The sequence below is a fragment of the Terrapene carolina genome, unplaced genomic scaffold (genome assembly GCF_002925995.2).
Source record: "Terrapene carolina triunguis isolate 2854851 unplaced genomic scaffold, T_m_triunguis-2.0 Scaffold740, whole genome shotgun sequence".
NCBI lineage: Eukaryota > Metazoa > Chordata > Testudines > Emydidae > Terrapene > Terrapene triunguis.
In genome coordinates this window covers 4,436,333-4,453,712 of record NW_020665091.1, presented here as the reverse complement: position 1 = coordinate 4,453,712, position 17,380 = coordinate 4,436,333, and the positions used below count along the sequence as shown (strand labels likewise).

General features: G+C 52.0%; 1 protein-coding gene across 1 annotated transcript; it reads left to right on the top strand.

Moving 5' to 3' along the window:
- Positions 1 to 1,296: 1,296 nt before the first annotated feature.
- Positions 1,297 to 9,280, top strand: SCNN1A (sodium channel epithelial 1 alpha subunit). Its single transcript, XM_024212075.1, has 13 exons — positions 1,297 to 1,305; positions 1,864 to 2,261; positions 2,600 to 2,855; positions 3,751 to 3,938; positions 4,584 to 4,684; positions 5,146 to 5,309; positions 5,933 to 6,031; positions 6,199 to 6,316; positions 6,581 to 6,659; positions 7,116 to 7,173; positions 7,312 to 7,367; positions 8,674 to 8,749; positions 8,954 to 9,280. Exons 1-13 carry the CDS (start codon positions 1,297 to 1,299, stop codon positions 9,278 to 9,280), a joined length of 1,929 nt encoding a protein of 642 aa, XP_024067843.1.
- The last annotated feature ends 8,100 nt before the right edge of the window (positions 9,281 to 17,380 follow it).

The window sequence follows — 17,380 nt, the reverse complement described above, 5'->3', positions numbered from 1 at the left end:
GTTTGTACAGTGCCTAGCACAATGCTCCAATCTCAGCTAGGGTGTTTATTAGAATATTACTGCCTCGCAGTCCTGTGTTGAATGACAGGCAATGTTGGGTTTTTGGGGCTTAAGAGTCCCTCCTTCAATGCTGCTAGCTCCCATAGGTTACGTCCTCCTGGGGTTGAAGAGCACTGAAGATGATTGAGAGCTCTAAAGGGACAGGCTAGGAGCCCAGATCCCTGGAATGGCCTGGAAATTGGGAACTGGGGAGACCCGTACAGTACCTGTCCTGAGCTAAGGCCTTGGCCCAGCCTGGTTGGGTACAGGAGAGTGTGCCCAGCCCAGGTAGCTGCTGTTACTGTTGCATTACCTTGACTTGTCCCCATGTCCTTGAGACACTGCTGCCAACATTTTTTTCTACCTTTCTCCTCTTGCTGGGACATTGTGTTCTCAGCTCAGGAGAAGGGGCGGGGGAATGGGGAGAAACATAATGTAATGCTCTCGGAGCAGTCTGCAGCCCTACCTGGGAGCAGCCAGCGCTGCTTACCTCTTCCTCCACCCTTCTGCGGGGGGGGGGGGGGGGGGGGGGGGGAGGGGGAGGGAGGTGGCCAGCTGGCTCTTGGGTGTCAGTACCGGTTTGCTCTGAGACTGCAGCCCAGGGAGTCAGAAGGATGGGTGGGGTGCGTGTGTCCTTGACTTTACACGGCTCAGCTATTTCAAAGCCCCACCCTGTTGTTTCAGCAGAGAGCGGCCCCTGAGGCTGCACACTTGTGTACCTGGATCCTCTCTCTGCTGCTCAGAGCTGCTGCCGCCCCAAGCCCCCAGTGAAAGCCCCAGACCACAACATTATTTTCTCTGCAGTGGTCCTCAGTCAACACGGGCCACTCCTGGGGCTTTAGTATCTGTTTGTCCCCCCTTCCCTCTCCCGGCCCCGTCGCCCGTTCCCTCTCGGCCTGCCCTTTTCTACCCCTTGCTCTCCCTCTACCCCTGCCCATCTCCCTTTTCTCTAGGAACTGAGATATTGAATGTTAATGAGGCTTTTCTTTTCCCCCAGAGCTGCGGGGGCGGGGAGCGGCTGGGAGGGCAGGAGCAGGACAGGTTGCTAGATTGAGCTGGAAAGAAACCAGTCTAATCCTAACCACCAAGGCAAAGCAGCTGCCAGGAGGCAGAGCCAGGAGTCTCTGGGGCACAGCAGAGCACAGATCTCGCCTAGGAGACAGAAACTCCCACAGGGGGACAACATCAAAGGGAGACCCTCATTTCCAAGGAGAGCGGAGTCCACATAGCTCAGTGGAAACAGCATCATAGGTCAACATGCATCAAGTTAGTGTCTTTCTACTCAGTTGCTTCTAACCTTGCTTTTAAACACCACCCTCTGAAGAAGGGTGTGGTGGGGTTTCTACTGAGTGAATTCTGGGGTAAAGGAGGGAGGGGGTCTGGGTGCATGTATGGAGAGACTGGGGCAGGGAGGATATGTGGGGAGTGTGTGGAAGGACTGAGGTGTGGGGGAGGATAGGGTGTGGGTGTGTGTGGAGACTCTGGACATAGGGGAAGATAGAGGTGTGAGTATGTGTGTGGAAGGGCTGGGATATGGGGAGGATAGTGTGTGTGTGTAGAGGGGCCAGGGCATGGGGGAGGATAGGGGTGTGTGTCTGGAGGGGCCAGGGCCTGGGGGAGAATGGGTGTGTGCGTGGAGGGGCCAGGGTGCGGAAGAGGATAGGGGTGTGTGTGTGTGGAAGGGCTGGAATGTGGAGGACGGTAAGGGGTATGTGTGGAGGGGCTAAAGGGTCCCAGCAGGCAGAGGCTTCCTGAGTTAGGTGGGTCATGGTAGACATAACTGATATCTATATATTGCCTGATTCCAAGCTTATTCTGTCGTAGGTTGTAGCTGTGAAGGCAGAGAAGGTGCCAGTGGGGGAGAGGCTGAGGAGGTGTAAACAGGAAGCAGAGAAGCAGCAGGAGGTGGAGGAAGTGGCAGAGAAGTTGGAGAAGGAGTGTCAGGGCCTCATTGAGTTCCACAAGTCATACCATGAACTCTTCCAGTTCTTCTGTAACAACACAACCATCCATGGAGCAATCCGCTTAGTCTGCTCCAAGAGGAACAAAATGAAGACAGCCTTCTGGTCTGTGCTCTTCTTCCTCACCTTTGGCCTAATGTACTGGCAATTTGGGATCCTCTACAGGCAGTACTTCAGCTTCCCTGTCAACCTGAACCTTAACCTCAACTCAGACAGGCTGACCTTCCCTGCTGTCACACTGTGCACCCTCAACCCCTACAGGTATGAGACAAACTCCCAGGAGCTACAGGTATATATATTGTGTATTGTACTCCTACTGGATCAGGAGAAATACCTGGTGCCCCTACAGGTGATATTGAGACATGAAGGGCTTGTCTACATGGGTAAATTTCCCTACATAGCTATACTGGAATAACTATTCCACTACAGTTGGGAAGCAGAGTAATTATATCTGAATAAAGTCACTTTTATTCCCACGTGGGGACTTATACCTGTCTAGCTATAGCCAAATAACTATTATAGTGTAAGTATAGCTATAGTGGGAAATTGCCCAATAGAGACAAGCCCTAACTCTGGAGTCCACTCTCTCCATTTCACAGATACAGTGCTGTCCAGAAGGAGCTGGATGAACTGGATCGTATCACCCATCAGACACTAATGGACCTGTATAACTACAATATGTCTCTGGTACAAAGCAACTGGGCAGCCCAGTCCAGCCGGAAACGTAGCCCAAGGAGTCTGTCCCACCATGTCCAGCGCCACCCACTGAGGAGACACAAGCGTGATGAACCAGCCAGCCTGAAGGGGAACAGTCCTCCAGTGGACAAAAGTGACTGGAAAATTGGCTTCATCCTGGTGAGAATAGATCCCTCTCTCTCCTGTACTCTATAGACTCTGCCTAGCTCCTAATCTCTCATTAGATCCTTTCGTACCAGTGTCAGCTCCACCCTCCACTGGCTGGAAATCTGATGAAGTTGTTGCTGCTACTAATGAAAGAAGTTAAGAGCTGAAAAAAGCCTTTCAAGGCCCAGTCTCTCCCTAAGGGATCTAGGGAAGGATTGTCCCCCTTCTCCATCCATTCTCTAGAGTGTACTCAACTGTCAATCAATTAACTAGAGTTCCAGCAGGAGCAAAACTTTTAGTCTAGGCTAGGGCATGTCGACACTACAGTTGCTACAGCAGCATAACTGCAGCAGTGCTGCTATAGCACTGTAGTGTAGATGCTTCCCACATTGATGGAAGGGGTTTTTCTGTCAATGAAGGTAGTTTCCCTCCTTGAGTGATAGTAGCTACATCAATGGAAGAATTCTTCCCTCAGTCAATTTAACTACATCACTTAGGGTTTTAATTTTTTGCACCTCTGAGCGATGTAGCTAGTTTGATCTAAATTTTACGTTTATACCAGAGCGTAAATACACCCACAGAGAGGGACTCCCTGTTCCAGAATTGAAAGCTCCTGTGTATACTCCACAATCTCATTTTCTGCACAGCCCATTACAATAACTTCACTGTGATTTGCTGCTTCCTCAGCCTCTTGATCATTCCACCTGCCCAGGAGGTTCCCTCCAATTGAGGATCTGGGGTTGGGGGAGAGGGGCTCCCTTTATGTCTGTTAGCTGCACTTGTCAAGTATAATCTGAATTTATTTCCTGTCCATGTTGGGGGGGGGGGGGGGGGATAGGTCAGGTATACCCCCTCATCCCTCCTCGTGGACTTGAGTTCCTTGAGACAGCTGATGTTTCTCTTGCAGTGCAATGAGACAAATGAGGATTGTTTCCACCAGACGTATTCCTCAGGTGTAGATGCTGTGCGTGAGTGGTACAGTTTCCACTACATCAACATTTTGGCACGGATGCCTAACACAAAGGCCCTGGATGAGTCCAATTTTGAGAACTTCATCTATGCTTGCCGCTTCAATGAGGTTACATGTGACAAGGCGTGAGTGCTGAGGGGCTCCAATATCCCATCTTAACAACCTCTGCATTCCTTGCTGGGTACAAGGAGAAGCCAAGACACTACTGCTGGAGAACACTATTACACCCACTGCCAGGGCCCAAGGCTGGGGCATTCTTCCTTGTTCAATTCCTGGGGCTCCTGGATCCCATAATCTCAAGTGATGGGCTCTGGGTCCTGCCCTTGGGGTCTTGGCTCCTCAGGTTCACTGACCCCTAAGTGCCATGGGATAGTTCCTGTGCTCTTTTCCCTTTGTTTCAGATAATTGAAATAGTGATACAGGTACATAGTGTGGGTGCAGTTATACTGTATAAAGGGATCTTTATACTGGTGTAACTGGGTCCACACTGGGGGGTTGTATCCGCCTCCAGAGTTAGCAATGTCAGGAATCTAACAGCTGTTCAGCTTCAGAAGTCATTTTCAGCACCTTGCTAAATAACCTTGCTCTGACCTACTTCTCAGGGCTTGTTTACACTACAGACACTACTCTTCTGTATTGCTCTCAGTTCCTCTCTACGGGGTGGTAAAAAGAATGGTTCCTTTTAGAATACCCTGTCCCGCAGCATCTCTTGGGGATTTTGCCCCACATGCCTGGATGCCCTAATCTGAATATTTCCATTTCTCTCCCAGGAATTACACCCATTTCCATCATCCTATTTATGGGAACTGCTACACATTCAATGATGGCAATAGCAGCCTGTGGACGTCATCCCTGCCTGGGATCAATAATGGTGAGGGTCTCCGTGGCTGGTGGGGAGAACCCATTTAGGTATATATCTAGAATAGGAGAGTTTTGGGGGTGGGCGAGAACTGTGAGCATCAAGATCCTCCTCTGCTTATTCCCCTGTGTGATGGTGGATTGCATCCCCCACCATGACCCATGTGAGTTTCAATTGCCAAAAGTTCAGGCCTCCCCCAAATTCTGCTTTTTCCAGGCCTGGCTTTGCAATCCCAGTTCTCTGCCGCCTCCAGAGACTCCAGCCCTGATCCCCAAGTCTCTACCTCCCCCCAATGCCTGACCCCCTTACTTTCTGCTCAACTCAGGCCCAGCCCTGATCCCATTTTCTTTTCTGGCTCAGCTGAGATTCCCCTCGCTCTCTGCCTCCTCCATTAGCCCAGTTGTGATCTCTCTGCTGTCCCCCCACCCCAGTGACTGGCCCTGATCCCGCCTCACTCTCTGTAACCTCTACAGGCCTCTCTCTGCTAGTGCGCACAGAGCAGAACGACGATATCCCACTGTTGTCCACAGTGACGGGAGCCCGGGTGATGGTCCATGAGCAGAATGAACCAGCCTTCATGGACGATGGGGGCTTCAATGTGCGTCCGGGTATGGAGACCTCCATCAGCATGAGAAAGGTAGGGGGGGTAGAAAGAAGGAAGAGATGGCATGGGCTTCACTGTGCACCTGCATGAAGACTTGTGTCAGCATGAGATTGGTCAGTAGGGAGGAGAAGGGTTGCCGTGAAACTAGGATATGGGAAGCAGAAAAGTTAACCCTAGAGGGTGGCAACACTGGGTGGGACTGAGGGGGAGGGCATTACCTTGGGAGCCATTACTAATCAGGGAAGGGCTGGAAAAGGGGGATAGCAGGGAGTTGGTGGCATGAGATAGGAGTGAGGACTGGGCAGTTATTACCATCGTATTTGTTATTGATTGGGGGTGGATGACATTACAGGGCAGCAGGCAGAAAGGGAAGGCACCAGAAGCATGGGTATGTATCACTTCATCAATTCCCTCCCATTGTAGGGCTTTGGGCATTGGTGCACCTCAGTCCCGGCTATCTGCCTGAGGCACATAATAGCTCATTCTCCTGAGGGCAGTAATACCTTGGTACAGTTTCAGTTGTTGGGTTTAGTGTGTGGGTGCTAGGGGGCGTTAGTGGCCTGTGATATGCAGGCAGTCAGACTGGATGATCTAGTGGTCCTGTCTGGCCTTAAATTCTCTGACTCTAAGACTGACAAGCTGCTGTTTGTTGTCAGGAGACGACAATGCGTCTTGGGGGCAGCTACAGTGACTGCACTGAAGATGGCAGTGATGTTCTAGTGCAGAACCTGTACTCGTCCCGTTACACTGAGCAGGTAATCCATCACCACTGGTCCTATCCCAGACCTGTCCCCACCTTCCTTGGGATACAATCTCAGCCATTCCCTGCCATGAGTGGATCTCATCTGTGTTTTCTGGGCCTGATTATGCTGGGATGTGAGGATTCCCTTGCTGAGCTCTCCCCTTCTCTCATGCCTTCCAGGTCTGCATTCGTTCCTGTTTCCAGATCAGTATGGTAGAGCGCTGTGGCTGTGCATATTACTTCTACCCCTTACCCTCTGGAGCAGAGTATTGTGATTACACTAAGCATATAGCATGGGGTAAGTGTTGACGGTGCAGAAGGAATTATATAATGAACCCCCCAAGCCCTCCTGAACCTACCCATTCCAACCCCCAACACTGAGACTCTCCCATTATCCCCTGCTATCAGCTCCCCAACTCTCCTATTTAAGTCCTCCAGGGGATTCCTTCTTTGGAGCTCTCAGCCCCTCCAAGGGTGCTACCTTGTTCTGGGCCTGCATCACCCATGTACATGCCCCAGAGATAGGGTGAGCTCACTTTGGTTTTCTCTCTCCCCTGCTTAGGTCACTGTTATTACAAACTCCAGGTTGAATTCAAATCCAATGTTCTGGGCTGTTTCAGCAAATGTCGGAAACCTTGCGAGTAAGTCTCAGTGGGCTAAAAACTAGGGTTTTATGAACACCATTATATGAAAGAGTTGCCTGAGATCTCAGGGGACTGGACTTGACCCAGTAGGTCACTTCCAGTCCTATGAGTGTCTCATTCCTAGAGCTGACTGAATGGCTGAGAATTTGATTTGCCAAACCAAGTATTCAATTATATGGGGCAAATAGTGTTTGAGCAATTAAACATCCAGATAGATACTTCAATCTGGTCTCTCCCAGCAGGAAGCAAAGTTAGTAGTGGGGTAAAAATGCTGTCTGGGGGGAGAGCTCCTGGATACTGCAGGCTGGCTACTTTCAGGAGGCAGCACTGTAAGGAGTAGGGCAGAAGTGCTAGATATGGAGAAAGTTCCGAGTTGTTGAGGTTGCTGTGCTGAGACTGGACCTTGTGGATCCCATGGCCCTTGCTGTTAAGAATATATCTGTCTTCCTCCAGGGTGACCGAGTATCAGCTGTCAGCTGGACACTCCCACTGGCCTTCCACTGTTTCCGAGGTAAGGATATGGTTTCCTGTGGTAATCCCACCAGACCCAGGACGCAAACCTGTCCCACCATTTATTAACCCTCAACAAGGGGAGGCTGAGATCACAGAGTGGTGTAGATCTATGATGCTTTTTGTGCTTTCCTTTCAGGATTGGGTGTCTCACATGCTGTCCCGACAGAATAAGTACAATATCACATCCAAGAGGTGAGAGCTCCTGAACTGGGGCTCAGGACCAGAGATGGGACCCAGTGATGGTGGGGTCAGGGGGTTGGGGTCTGGGCCCAGATGAACCAATGATGGGTAGAAACAGGGGAGTAGGGGTGGTCAGGGGCCTAGGGCCAAGCACAGAGATCAAATCAGTGGCAGGGAGAGAAGCAGGGGTCCAGGAGTGCAGGGACAGACAGGAAGAATGACCCAGTCATGGGAAGACAAGAGATCCTGACTTACCTGGTCATGGAGATAGGTGGAAGTTCAGGGGCCCAAGGCTAGACCCAGAGACAGACCTAGTGAGGGGGAAGACAAAAGGCTTGAGGATCCTGGGACCAGGCCCACAGTCTTGCCTAGTAATGGGATAGGAGTGTTCTCAGGGGCCCGGGCCCAGACCCAGACCAATGGACTTGATCCAGTAATAAATTGAGATTTGGGGAGCGGTTTAGGGGGCCAGGTCTAGAGATTGGCAGAATGATTGGGAGGATCACTAGGCAAGGGACTGATGTAATGTTGGAGGTGAAGTCTTGGGCAGGGATTGTGAACTTGGAGAATCAAACGGAAAGTGTGGAGGTATTCTATAAGTTTAGGAGAAGGTCAGATGTGAGTTTGGTGCAGTAGTAAGTTTGGAGCTGTTGCACCGAAGTAGGGGAATGTGCAAGGAGCGGGGGCAAGCAGGGGTACAGACCCCTCCCCAAATAATCAGTGAGGGATGCAATACTCCCCCAGTCCTGGGTGCAGAGTGGGGGCAGTGAGCTCCTCCCAGGGCCAGAGATGGGGAGGGGGGGCAGTGAGCTACTCCTGGGGCTGGGGAGAGTGAGCTTCTGTGCCCCCCCAAAAGGGGTCAAATTTAAATTCCTGCACACACCCCTGCACTGAAGTGTGTGGGAGTTAGGGTGACCAGATGTCCCATTTTTAAAGGGACAGTCCTGTTTTTTGGGACTTTTTCTTATATAGGCGCCTATTACCCCCCACCCCCTGTCCCATTTTTTCACAGTTGCTATCTGGTCACCCTAGTGGGAGTGATAAAGGCTTGGGGGTTGGGTGAGAGTTTGTGGGTGTCGTAAATTTGAGGGATCCTAAATCTGGGATATCATACAGGAATCTCAGAGGAATGCTGTAGGTATGGCCAGCTGCACTGGATTTTGGGCAGACAGCAGGTTTGAGTGTTAAGTGGGCTGCCGGATGGGGGAACTGCAAGTTTGGAAGATTAAAGATTTGGTGTGGGTGCAGGATAAGGAGTGTATGCTACAATACAGGGGTTGTGAGATTAGAGTCACTCATCTCTTTTTCTTATTAACAGGAATGGAGTGGCCAAAGTGAACATATTTTTTGAGGAATGGAAGTATAAAACCAATGGGGAGTCTCCTGCCTTCACGGTATATACCTCATCCTCCAGCTGCCCCTCCCACTCATCATACCCCTCTGCCTTCCAGCAGCATCCCTGACTTCTGCATTTCTCCTCCTGCAGCAGGACTGGAGATGGGAATAAAGCCTCAGCAGTGGGTGATCCTGGCAGCAAGTGGGAATACGAGCATCCTCACGGAGACACAATTCTCACTACCCCCATCTCTCTCTTGCAGGTGGTGACGCTGCTCTCCCAGCTGGGGAATCAGTGGAGTCTCTGGTTTGGTTCCTCTGTTCTTTCTGTGGTGGAGCTCGCTGAGCTCATTTTGGATTTCATTGCCATCACCTTCATCCTCTCCTTCCGGTGGCTCCGCTCCCATCAGCTACTGGCCTCTGCTGTGCCACCCCCAGGTGCTCATGACAACACTGCCTTCCAGCCTGAACCCTCTGGCCCCAATGCTCCACACCGCTTCACTGTCGAGGCTGTGGTAACTACGCTGCCCTCCTACAACAGCCTGGAACTATGTGGGCAGTACAGGGATGCTGAGATTGGACTGGAGTGAGGATTGTGGTGGGGCAGCACACTGAGGTTGAGGAGTTTCATGTCCCACTCCACAGATTATATGCTTGGGTCTGAAGACATGTGGCAGGTTGGAGCAGGGACTGATCTCCTGTTTGGTGCTTCAGCACTTGCAGCTCAACTGCATTTCTATCATGCTGGTGCAGAGCTTCCATCACCTCAATTATGGCACTCAATTGGGAGGCAGGTGACGGCAGTGTTGTTTGGGGGGAGGTGTTAGTTTATATTCCCTACTGTTGGTAAACCCTGCATTCATCTCCCACAATACAGATGACAATGCCCTTGGCCACATTTGCTGTGGAGGCACCAGTGATGGGAGAGACAGCATATGTGGGTGATATTGACTGAGCCCCCTTCCACCTCTATACACTCACTTCTCAGCACCCAGGAATGTGGCCACAGTGGTCTGTAACTGTTTGAGAATAAAAACTAATTAATTAAAGAGGCTTGGCTGTGACCAGGAAAAATTAGGCTCTTGTATATGCCTGACAGCAGACAGGGGTGGGGTGTATAGAACCCAAGAGGGTACTAGCATGCACAAATGCCTCATCCTCTATAGGACAAATTTTCAGTCAGGAGGCTAGATGCTGCTTCCCAACTCTGGGTTGCTGTTTCTGATGCCATGCTCAGGGTGGAAATTTCCCCCTCCACACAGGAATCTAGGGAGGAGGCTAGGAGAGCCTGTTTGGAAGGACACCTCCCTAGGCTAGAGACCAGGCAGGAGAGGTGCTGGGTTAAGAGGCACAGGGCTTGGGGGGTGGTGGTGGTAGGGGAAGGGTTCCTGCATGGATCCTCATCCTGGCATGAGGTCTAGAATAGTCTCAAGCTCTCCACAGGCTACCTGCAGCTCTTAGGCCAATACAAAGATTCTTCTTTGCAACATAACATACGCCTCACTAACTCTCCATTCAGCCTCTCATCTCTTTTCTGAACACTGGGGGCTAAATTTGTCTTGACACTAGCTTATGCCTCCCATAATCAGGAGCTGTGGGGGCCAAAGTAGCCTCAGTGATGCAGAGCTACCCTAAACTGTGACATTGCTTCAGTGGCCCCTCTGAGCTGCTGCAGTACAGAATAAGAACTGTGCAGGGCCGCCACAGCTCTGATCTACCTATCCCTAATCTATTCAACAACAGAATACCCGCTGCATGGGTGTGGGGGTGCTGTGCTGAGCTGGCTCTGTTATCTGCTTTGTGAAAAATGTCAAGGTTTTGAAATTCATTTTCATGCCCCATCAGAACAAAAATGAGACCTCTGGAATTAAAAAAAAAACCCAGAACACAAGAGAAAGCAAGCTACCTCAGAATAGCCAATAGCCCAGAGGTTAGAGGACTTCCATGAGATGCAAGACCCAGGTTCAAGTCCCTACGTGGCCTGATTCAGAGCACAGCCCTAACCACCAGGGTACAGTATCTCTTGCTCATGATCTGCTGTTGGAGCTGTTCTACCGGATATAAATGATTACCTATTCATGGGGCCAGAGAGATAGCCAATAGCGCAGGCTAGAGCCAATCTTGGGGTGGCTTGTTCTCTTCCATCCTGGCCCTGAGGAAAAATGGTTACCTACCTCTTGTAACTGTTATTCTTCGAGATGTGTTGCTCATGTCCATTCCAAGTAGGAGTGCATGCGCCGCATGTATAGTCATTGGAAGACTTTTCCCCTAGTGGTACCCATTGAGTCAGCTGTGGAGGCCCCTGGAGTTGCGTCTTCATGACGTTGTATATAGGTCCCTGCCGAGCCGCCGCCTCTTCAGTTCCTTCTTGCCACAGTGCTCTGACAGAGGGGTAGGAGGGTGGGTATTGGAATGGATATGAGCCACACATCTCTAAGAAGAACAGTTACAAGAGGTAAGTAACTGTTTGTTCTTTGAGTTCTTGCTCATATTGATTCCAAGTAGCTGACTCCCAAGCAGTCCCTTGGAGGAGGGGTGAGAGTTCACTGAGTCGCAGACTGCAGCACCACCCTGCCAAATGTGGCATCGTCTCTAGCCTGCTGAGTAATGGCATTGTGCGATGTAAAGGCGTGGATCGATGACCACGTCGCTGCCCTGCAACTGTCTTGAAGGGGCACCTGTGCCAGGAACACCATTGAGGAAGCCTCTGCTCTTCTGGAGTGCGCTGTTAGTGCTGAGGGAGGTATCTTTGCTAGGTCGTAGCACGTCCTGATACAGGCCGTGATCCATGAAGAGATCCTTTGGGACAACATGGGAAACCCCCTCATCCGCACAGCAATTGCAATGAAGAGCTGTGTTGATTTTCTAAACAGCTTTGTCTGCTCATTGTAAAAAGCTAACGCTCGTCTGACATCCAGGGAGTGGACCATCCGTTCCCGGTTACTAGAATGTGGCTTAGGGAAGAACATGGGAAGAAATATGTCTTGAGTCACATGGAATTGTGAAACTACCTTTGGGGAGAAAGCCGGGTATGGCCGCAACTGAACCTTGTCCTTATAAAAAGGCTCGAACGTCAAGGCCTTAAGCTCAGATACCCTCCTGGCTGAAGTTATAGCCACCAGGAACATCACTTTCCAGGAAAGGCAGAGGAGAGAGTATGTTGCTAGGGGCTCAAAAGGAGGGCCCATCAGCCTCGAGAGCACCAGGTTGAGATCCCATGGGGGGATTGGCTGTCTTACTTGAGGGTACAGTCTATCTAGTCCCTTGAGGAAGCGGCCAACCACGGGGTTAGCAAATACTAACCAGCGGTCAGATCCTGGATGGAAAGCCGAGATGGCGATCAGGTGCACCTTTATTAACGACACCGCTAGGCCTTGCTGTTTCAGGTGCAGTAAATAGTCCAAGATGAAGGGAATCGATGACTGTAATGGCGTGGAGTGGGGAAGTGGCCCAGGGAAATGTAGCAACTCTGGCAGTGAAAGGTTGGCTGCCAACAGCTGCTACCATTAGGGTCCCTGGGCTGGAACCCAGAGTAGAGGGCGGGCCCAGGTTCCCCCCCAGTGGGAGCAAGTTTCCAAACCCGTGGAAATCTCTACCTATGAACACAGGGTTTGGGAGGTTTGGGACTACCCCTGCTTTCACCCCGGTGACATTTCCCTGAATTTCAATTTTTACTGGTATGATGGGGTGGTAGCTAACAGTCCCATGGACACAGGTTACCCCTGTACACTTGGCCTGCATTAACTGGCTGCGCTTCACTAATTTACCCGAAATTAGGATGATAGCACTCCCCGAGTCTATGAGTGCCATGGTTTCTACCCCATTCAACTTTACCTGCCTTGTATATTTATGTGGGGTGACTGCGAGCCCTAGAATATTGAGTAGGCTGCATGGGTCTGCCCCGTTCCCCAGGTTACACTGCATTGGCTCTATGACATTGGGGCACTGGGCAGCTATGTGCCCCAACTCCCCGCACCCATAACACCTATAATTGCTTCTAGTCACTCCCCTATCACGTGGGTTAGGGGGGTTAGTCCCAGGGTTCCCCCCACTCAGGCCTTCCCCTTCCTTCAGGGTTCCTGACTGGTTTTCAACCTCCCTCTTCTTCCACCTAGGACTTCCTGGGGGTTTGGCCGCCCGACCCTCCACGGTCGGGGTCGTGTGTTTGATTCGTGAGGGGCCTTCCTTGGGTAGTTGGGTTAATTCCCTGGCTGTCATCCGTCTTTCCACCAATGTGATCATTTCGTCGTAGGTGGACAGATCGTTCTGGCAGACCCATTTGCAGAGATCTGGCGGCAGTCCCCGCATGTAATGGTCCATGACCAAAGTCTCTAAAATCTCCTCCGGGCTGCATGCCTCGGGCCGTAACCACTTTCGAGCGAGGGGTATGAGGTCGAATAGTTGGGACCTTGGAGGTTTGTTCTCCCTGTATTTCCACTCCTGGAACCTCTGGGCCCGCTGCCGTCACTAGGATCTCTGCCCTCAGCCAGGAATAGTCAGCGGCATCCTCAGTGGGCAGATCAAAGTAGGCCTTCTGGACCTCTCCCCACAAAGAAGGGGCGAGAATGCTGGCCCACTGCTCGAGGGGCCACGCCTCACGCTGAGCAGTCCTTTCAAATGAGAGGAGATATGCCTTTATATCATAGTCTGCCGTCATCTTTGGCAGACAACCGGTGACCCTCAGGGTTCGCGTCCCATTGGACCCCTGGGCCTGGGTGGTGACGATCTTCAGCTGGTCCACAACCTCGCGCAGGAGGGCTCGATCTTGGGTCGTCTGGCTCATTAATAATTGGTTGGTTTCCTGCTGTAACCTCATAGACTCCTGTTGCGCCATCGCCTGAGCCCGGGTTGCCTCCTGCTGGGCCGCTGTGGCTTGCACCAGTGCTCTCACCACCTCCTCCATGGTGGTACAAACAAAAACCCAAAACCAAAAACCCCAGTGCATTTTTTTTTTTTTTTTTAGTAAAAACCTCTTTGTTCTGCCACGCTGTGAACAATCACAATCCCACTCCTGACACCAGTTGTGGCAGAGCTCTGACCTTGCCCCCGCGGGTCCTGCGCATCTAGGCAGTATATGCTAGCCTCAGTGGCTCACTGTGACCCTCCATGTAGCCCTTCTCTCTCTAGGGCCAGGGTTACAGTCTACTGAGCCCTTTTCATCATAGGCCAGCAAGGAGGTTGGTGAGAGAACTCCCACAGTCTCTGTTGTCCCTAGGGGCTTGTTTTAGAACAGTTTAGCCTCCTGTCCTGACAGGGGCCTGACTTCCCCTCCCAGGAGGTGATCCTGTAGTGGTGGGTTGGGGGGAACCCGGGCCCGCCCTCTACTCCGGGTTCCGGCCCAGCAACCTTAATGGTAGCAGCTGTTGGCAGCCAACCTTTCACTGTCAGAGTTGCTACATTTCCCTGGGCCACTTCCCCACAGCTCTCCTGCTTCTCCCTTCTTCACCCTTACTTTAGGGCTCCCTTATCAATAACTTGAGGGTGTCTTCATTAACCAGCCCTTCAGCCGCACTGCCTCACTTCTGGCTCTCCTCTGCCTGACTGGAGTGAGCCCTTTTTATAGTATCAGCGGGGCCTTAATTAGAGTGAGGTGGTCACATTAGCTTAATGGCCTCACCTGACTCTTTGCAGGTTAATTGGAGTCAGGTGTTCATTAGCCTGGAGCAGCCCCTGCTCTGGTCAGTCAGGGAACAGAAAACTGTTAATCCAGTGGCCAGTATATCTGCTATTCTGCTGTACCCAACTGGCCTGGGTCTATCACATATAGTATTGCCACCCTTCTGTTCTGCTGCTGCTGGTGGGGTGCTGCCTTCAGAGCTGGGTGCCTGGCCAACAGCCACCGCTCTCTGGCCACCCAGCTGTGAAGGCAGCGCAGAAGTAAGGGTGGCAACACCACAAGCCCCCCTAAAACAACACTGTGACCCCCCTTCAACTCCCTTTTGGGCCAGGACTCCCAATTTGAGAAATATTGGTCTCCCCTGTGAAATCTGTATACTATAGGGTAAAAGCACACAAAAGACCAGATTTCACAGTCTGTGACGTGTTTTTCATGGCTGTGAATTTGGTAGGTCCCTACTGATACACATCTGCCCTCCAGATGGGTTTGAAACGTCTGGTAAGCAAGGCAAACAGCATGTAGTTCCCTGACATTGATGTGCAGCGCAAGTTCTGCTTGGGACCACAGACCTTGAGTCCCAAGTCTTGCTAGGTGCACCCCCCAACCCATTGCTGATGCATCCGTTACTAGAGACAGCGAAGGTTGGGGCCCAGAGAAGGGCACTCCCGCACACACCACTTGCAGGTCGAGCCACCACAGGAAGGACTTGATAACTGGAGGAGTGAGTTTGACCAACTTGTCCAGGTGGTCTCGGTTCAGCCTGTATACCGAGGCTAGCCAAGCCTGAAGGGGATGGAGCCACAGCCAGGCATGCTGTACTACACACCTACAAGCAGCCATATGGCCAAGCAGCTTCAGGCAATTTTGCGCCGGAATAGTGGGGTATTGCCTGAGTTCCTGTATGATGGCACCCATGGCGAGAAAGCATGTTTCCGGAAGGAATGCCCTGGCTTGACCGGAGTCTAGGGGAGCTCCAATGAATTTGATCCTCTGAGTAAGGGTTAGGACTGATTTTGCCACATTCAGTATCAGGCCAAGCCTGTCGAACGTCACCCGAACCAGGTCCACATGGTCCTCCACTTGGGCCCTGGAGCGGCCCTTGATTAGCCAGTCGTCTAGGTATGGGAATACTTGCACCTGCCACTTCCGCAGGAAGGTGGCTACAACCAACATGCACTTGGTGAACACCCGAGGGGCCGCCGGGAGGCCGAAGGGGAGAACTGTAAACTGATAGTGGGTTTTCTTGACCACAAAGCAGAGAAACCATCTGTGGGATGGGACTATGGACACATGAAAGTACGTGTCCTTCAAGTCAAGGGCAGCATACCAGTAATCCAGATCCAGGGAGGGGATAATGGAAGCCAGAGAAACCATGCAGAACTTCAGCTTCTTCATTAATCTGTTGAGGTTTTGCAGGTCTAAAATGGGTCTGAGCCCACCCTTGGCCTTCGGGATTAGGAAATACCAGGAATAGAACCCCCTACCCCTGAACTCCGGAGGGATCTGCTCTACCGCCCCAAGTTGTAGGAATGTTTGCACCTCCTGCATGAGAAGTTGCTCGTGAGAAGGGTCCCTGAAGAGGGATGGGAATGGTGAGTGGGAAGGAGGGAGGGAACAGAATTGGAGAGAATATCCCAATTCTACCATGCTCAAGACCAGTGGTCTGAGGTGATTTGTGCCCAGGCATGGTAGAAATGGGATAGACGATTCACGAAGGGAGGGGAATTGGTCCGGAATTGCCCTTGCATTTCCTTTTCATTGGCAGCTACCACAACCAATGTGCCCGGCTGAAGGTGTGTGAAAACGTACTCATACCCCTTTGAAGGCACAAAATACTTCCTTTCCACCCCTTTGGTCATGGGGGAGGGAGAAAGAGAGGCGGGTGTTTGTCACAACACTTTAATAGTGTTCTGGAGGGTCTTAATGAGGAGCAAAGCTACCCTCGAGGGACCTTCAGGCTGGCCCCAATGCCAGTTCCTGCTGTGCCCTCTGGGCACCAAGGCCGGCACCCATCTCGTGGCCTCGAGAAGGTTCCTGGGCTACAGATCATGATGGAGGGGACCAGGCCTTGGATACATCTGACACCTATCTGGACCCCAGCCCTTGGGCTTGGTGATAGGCCCACGGGGTCCATAAGGGCCATTGAGCCAGTGCCTGCCACTCGAGTGGCCACAGCATCATAGGCAATGGCAGCCCCTCCTGTCTGGAGCAGTGCCGGCTCCACCTAGATGCGTACACTTCTGAGTCCAACCTCAGCGACAAAGGCAGTACGGAGCGAGATGGTGTGGGGGAAGGGTGCCGAGGTGAGGGCGGGCGGTGCTGCATCATCGCTGGCTTTCCCTGGACTGCTGGACTGCGCTGTCATTGCTGGCTGCCTCAAAGGGATCTGGAGTGGAGGGAAGGTCCAACTCCTCCACCTGACACTCTCGCACTGGGGATTCCGCAAGAACCGGACTCGACAGACCTCCCTGTGAGGCTGGAGTCGATGGTGCCAGCTGAGTAGGAGCTGGAGCAGGGTGTCTCGGTGCCTCCTTGCTCTGCTGCTCTAATGGGAGAGTGAACTCTGTCGGTCGTCTTCTTGTGCGGCACCGGTGAATGGGAGTGGTGCCAGGCACTTGCACCGGAGGAGGTCTTTCATGCTGGGGAGTGGCGGTGCCAACAGTCTCTGGAGTCTGAGTGCTTTCTCGGCGCTGCAGCCTCTCTTACGAAGGCTGGTGCGCTCCGCACCGAGGTGCTAGGCTTGGGGTCGGACACCGCCTGTGCTGGTGGGGACGAAAGGCTGACTCCATGAGGAGCAATTTTAGCTTAAAGTCCCTCTCCTTCATAGTCCTTGGGTGGAAGTCTCTGCAGATTTTGCACTTCTCAGTCTGATGGGCTTCCCCCAAACACTTTAAACAGGAGTCATGTGGGTCTCCCTTTGGCATAGGCTTCAGACAGGACCCGCAAGGTTTGAACCCCTGAGACCAAGGCATGCCCTGGTCCCCGGGAGGGGGAGAACGTGGTGGTGGGGGGAAACCCCCAACTAAAACTTATCTTAACTAACTATGGCCTAGTGAAAACTAAGTTTAACTAT

What these genes read in the sequence shown, in the direction of transcription:
- SCNN1A (XM_024212075.1), top strand. An exon ending in AAATGTCGGAAACCTTGCGA is followed by an intron (nt 6,660 to 7,115) that starts GTAAGTCTCAGT and finishes GTCTTCCTCCAG; the next exon opens with GGTGACCGAGTATCAGCTGT. An exon ending in GGGAGTCTCCTGCCTTCACG is followed by an intron (nt 8,750 to 8,953) that starts GTATATACCTCA and finishes TCTCTCTTGCAG; the next exon opens with GTGGTGACGCTGCTCTCCCA.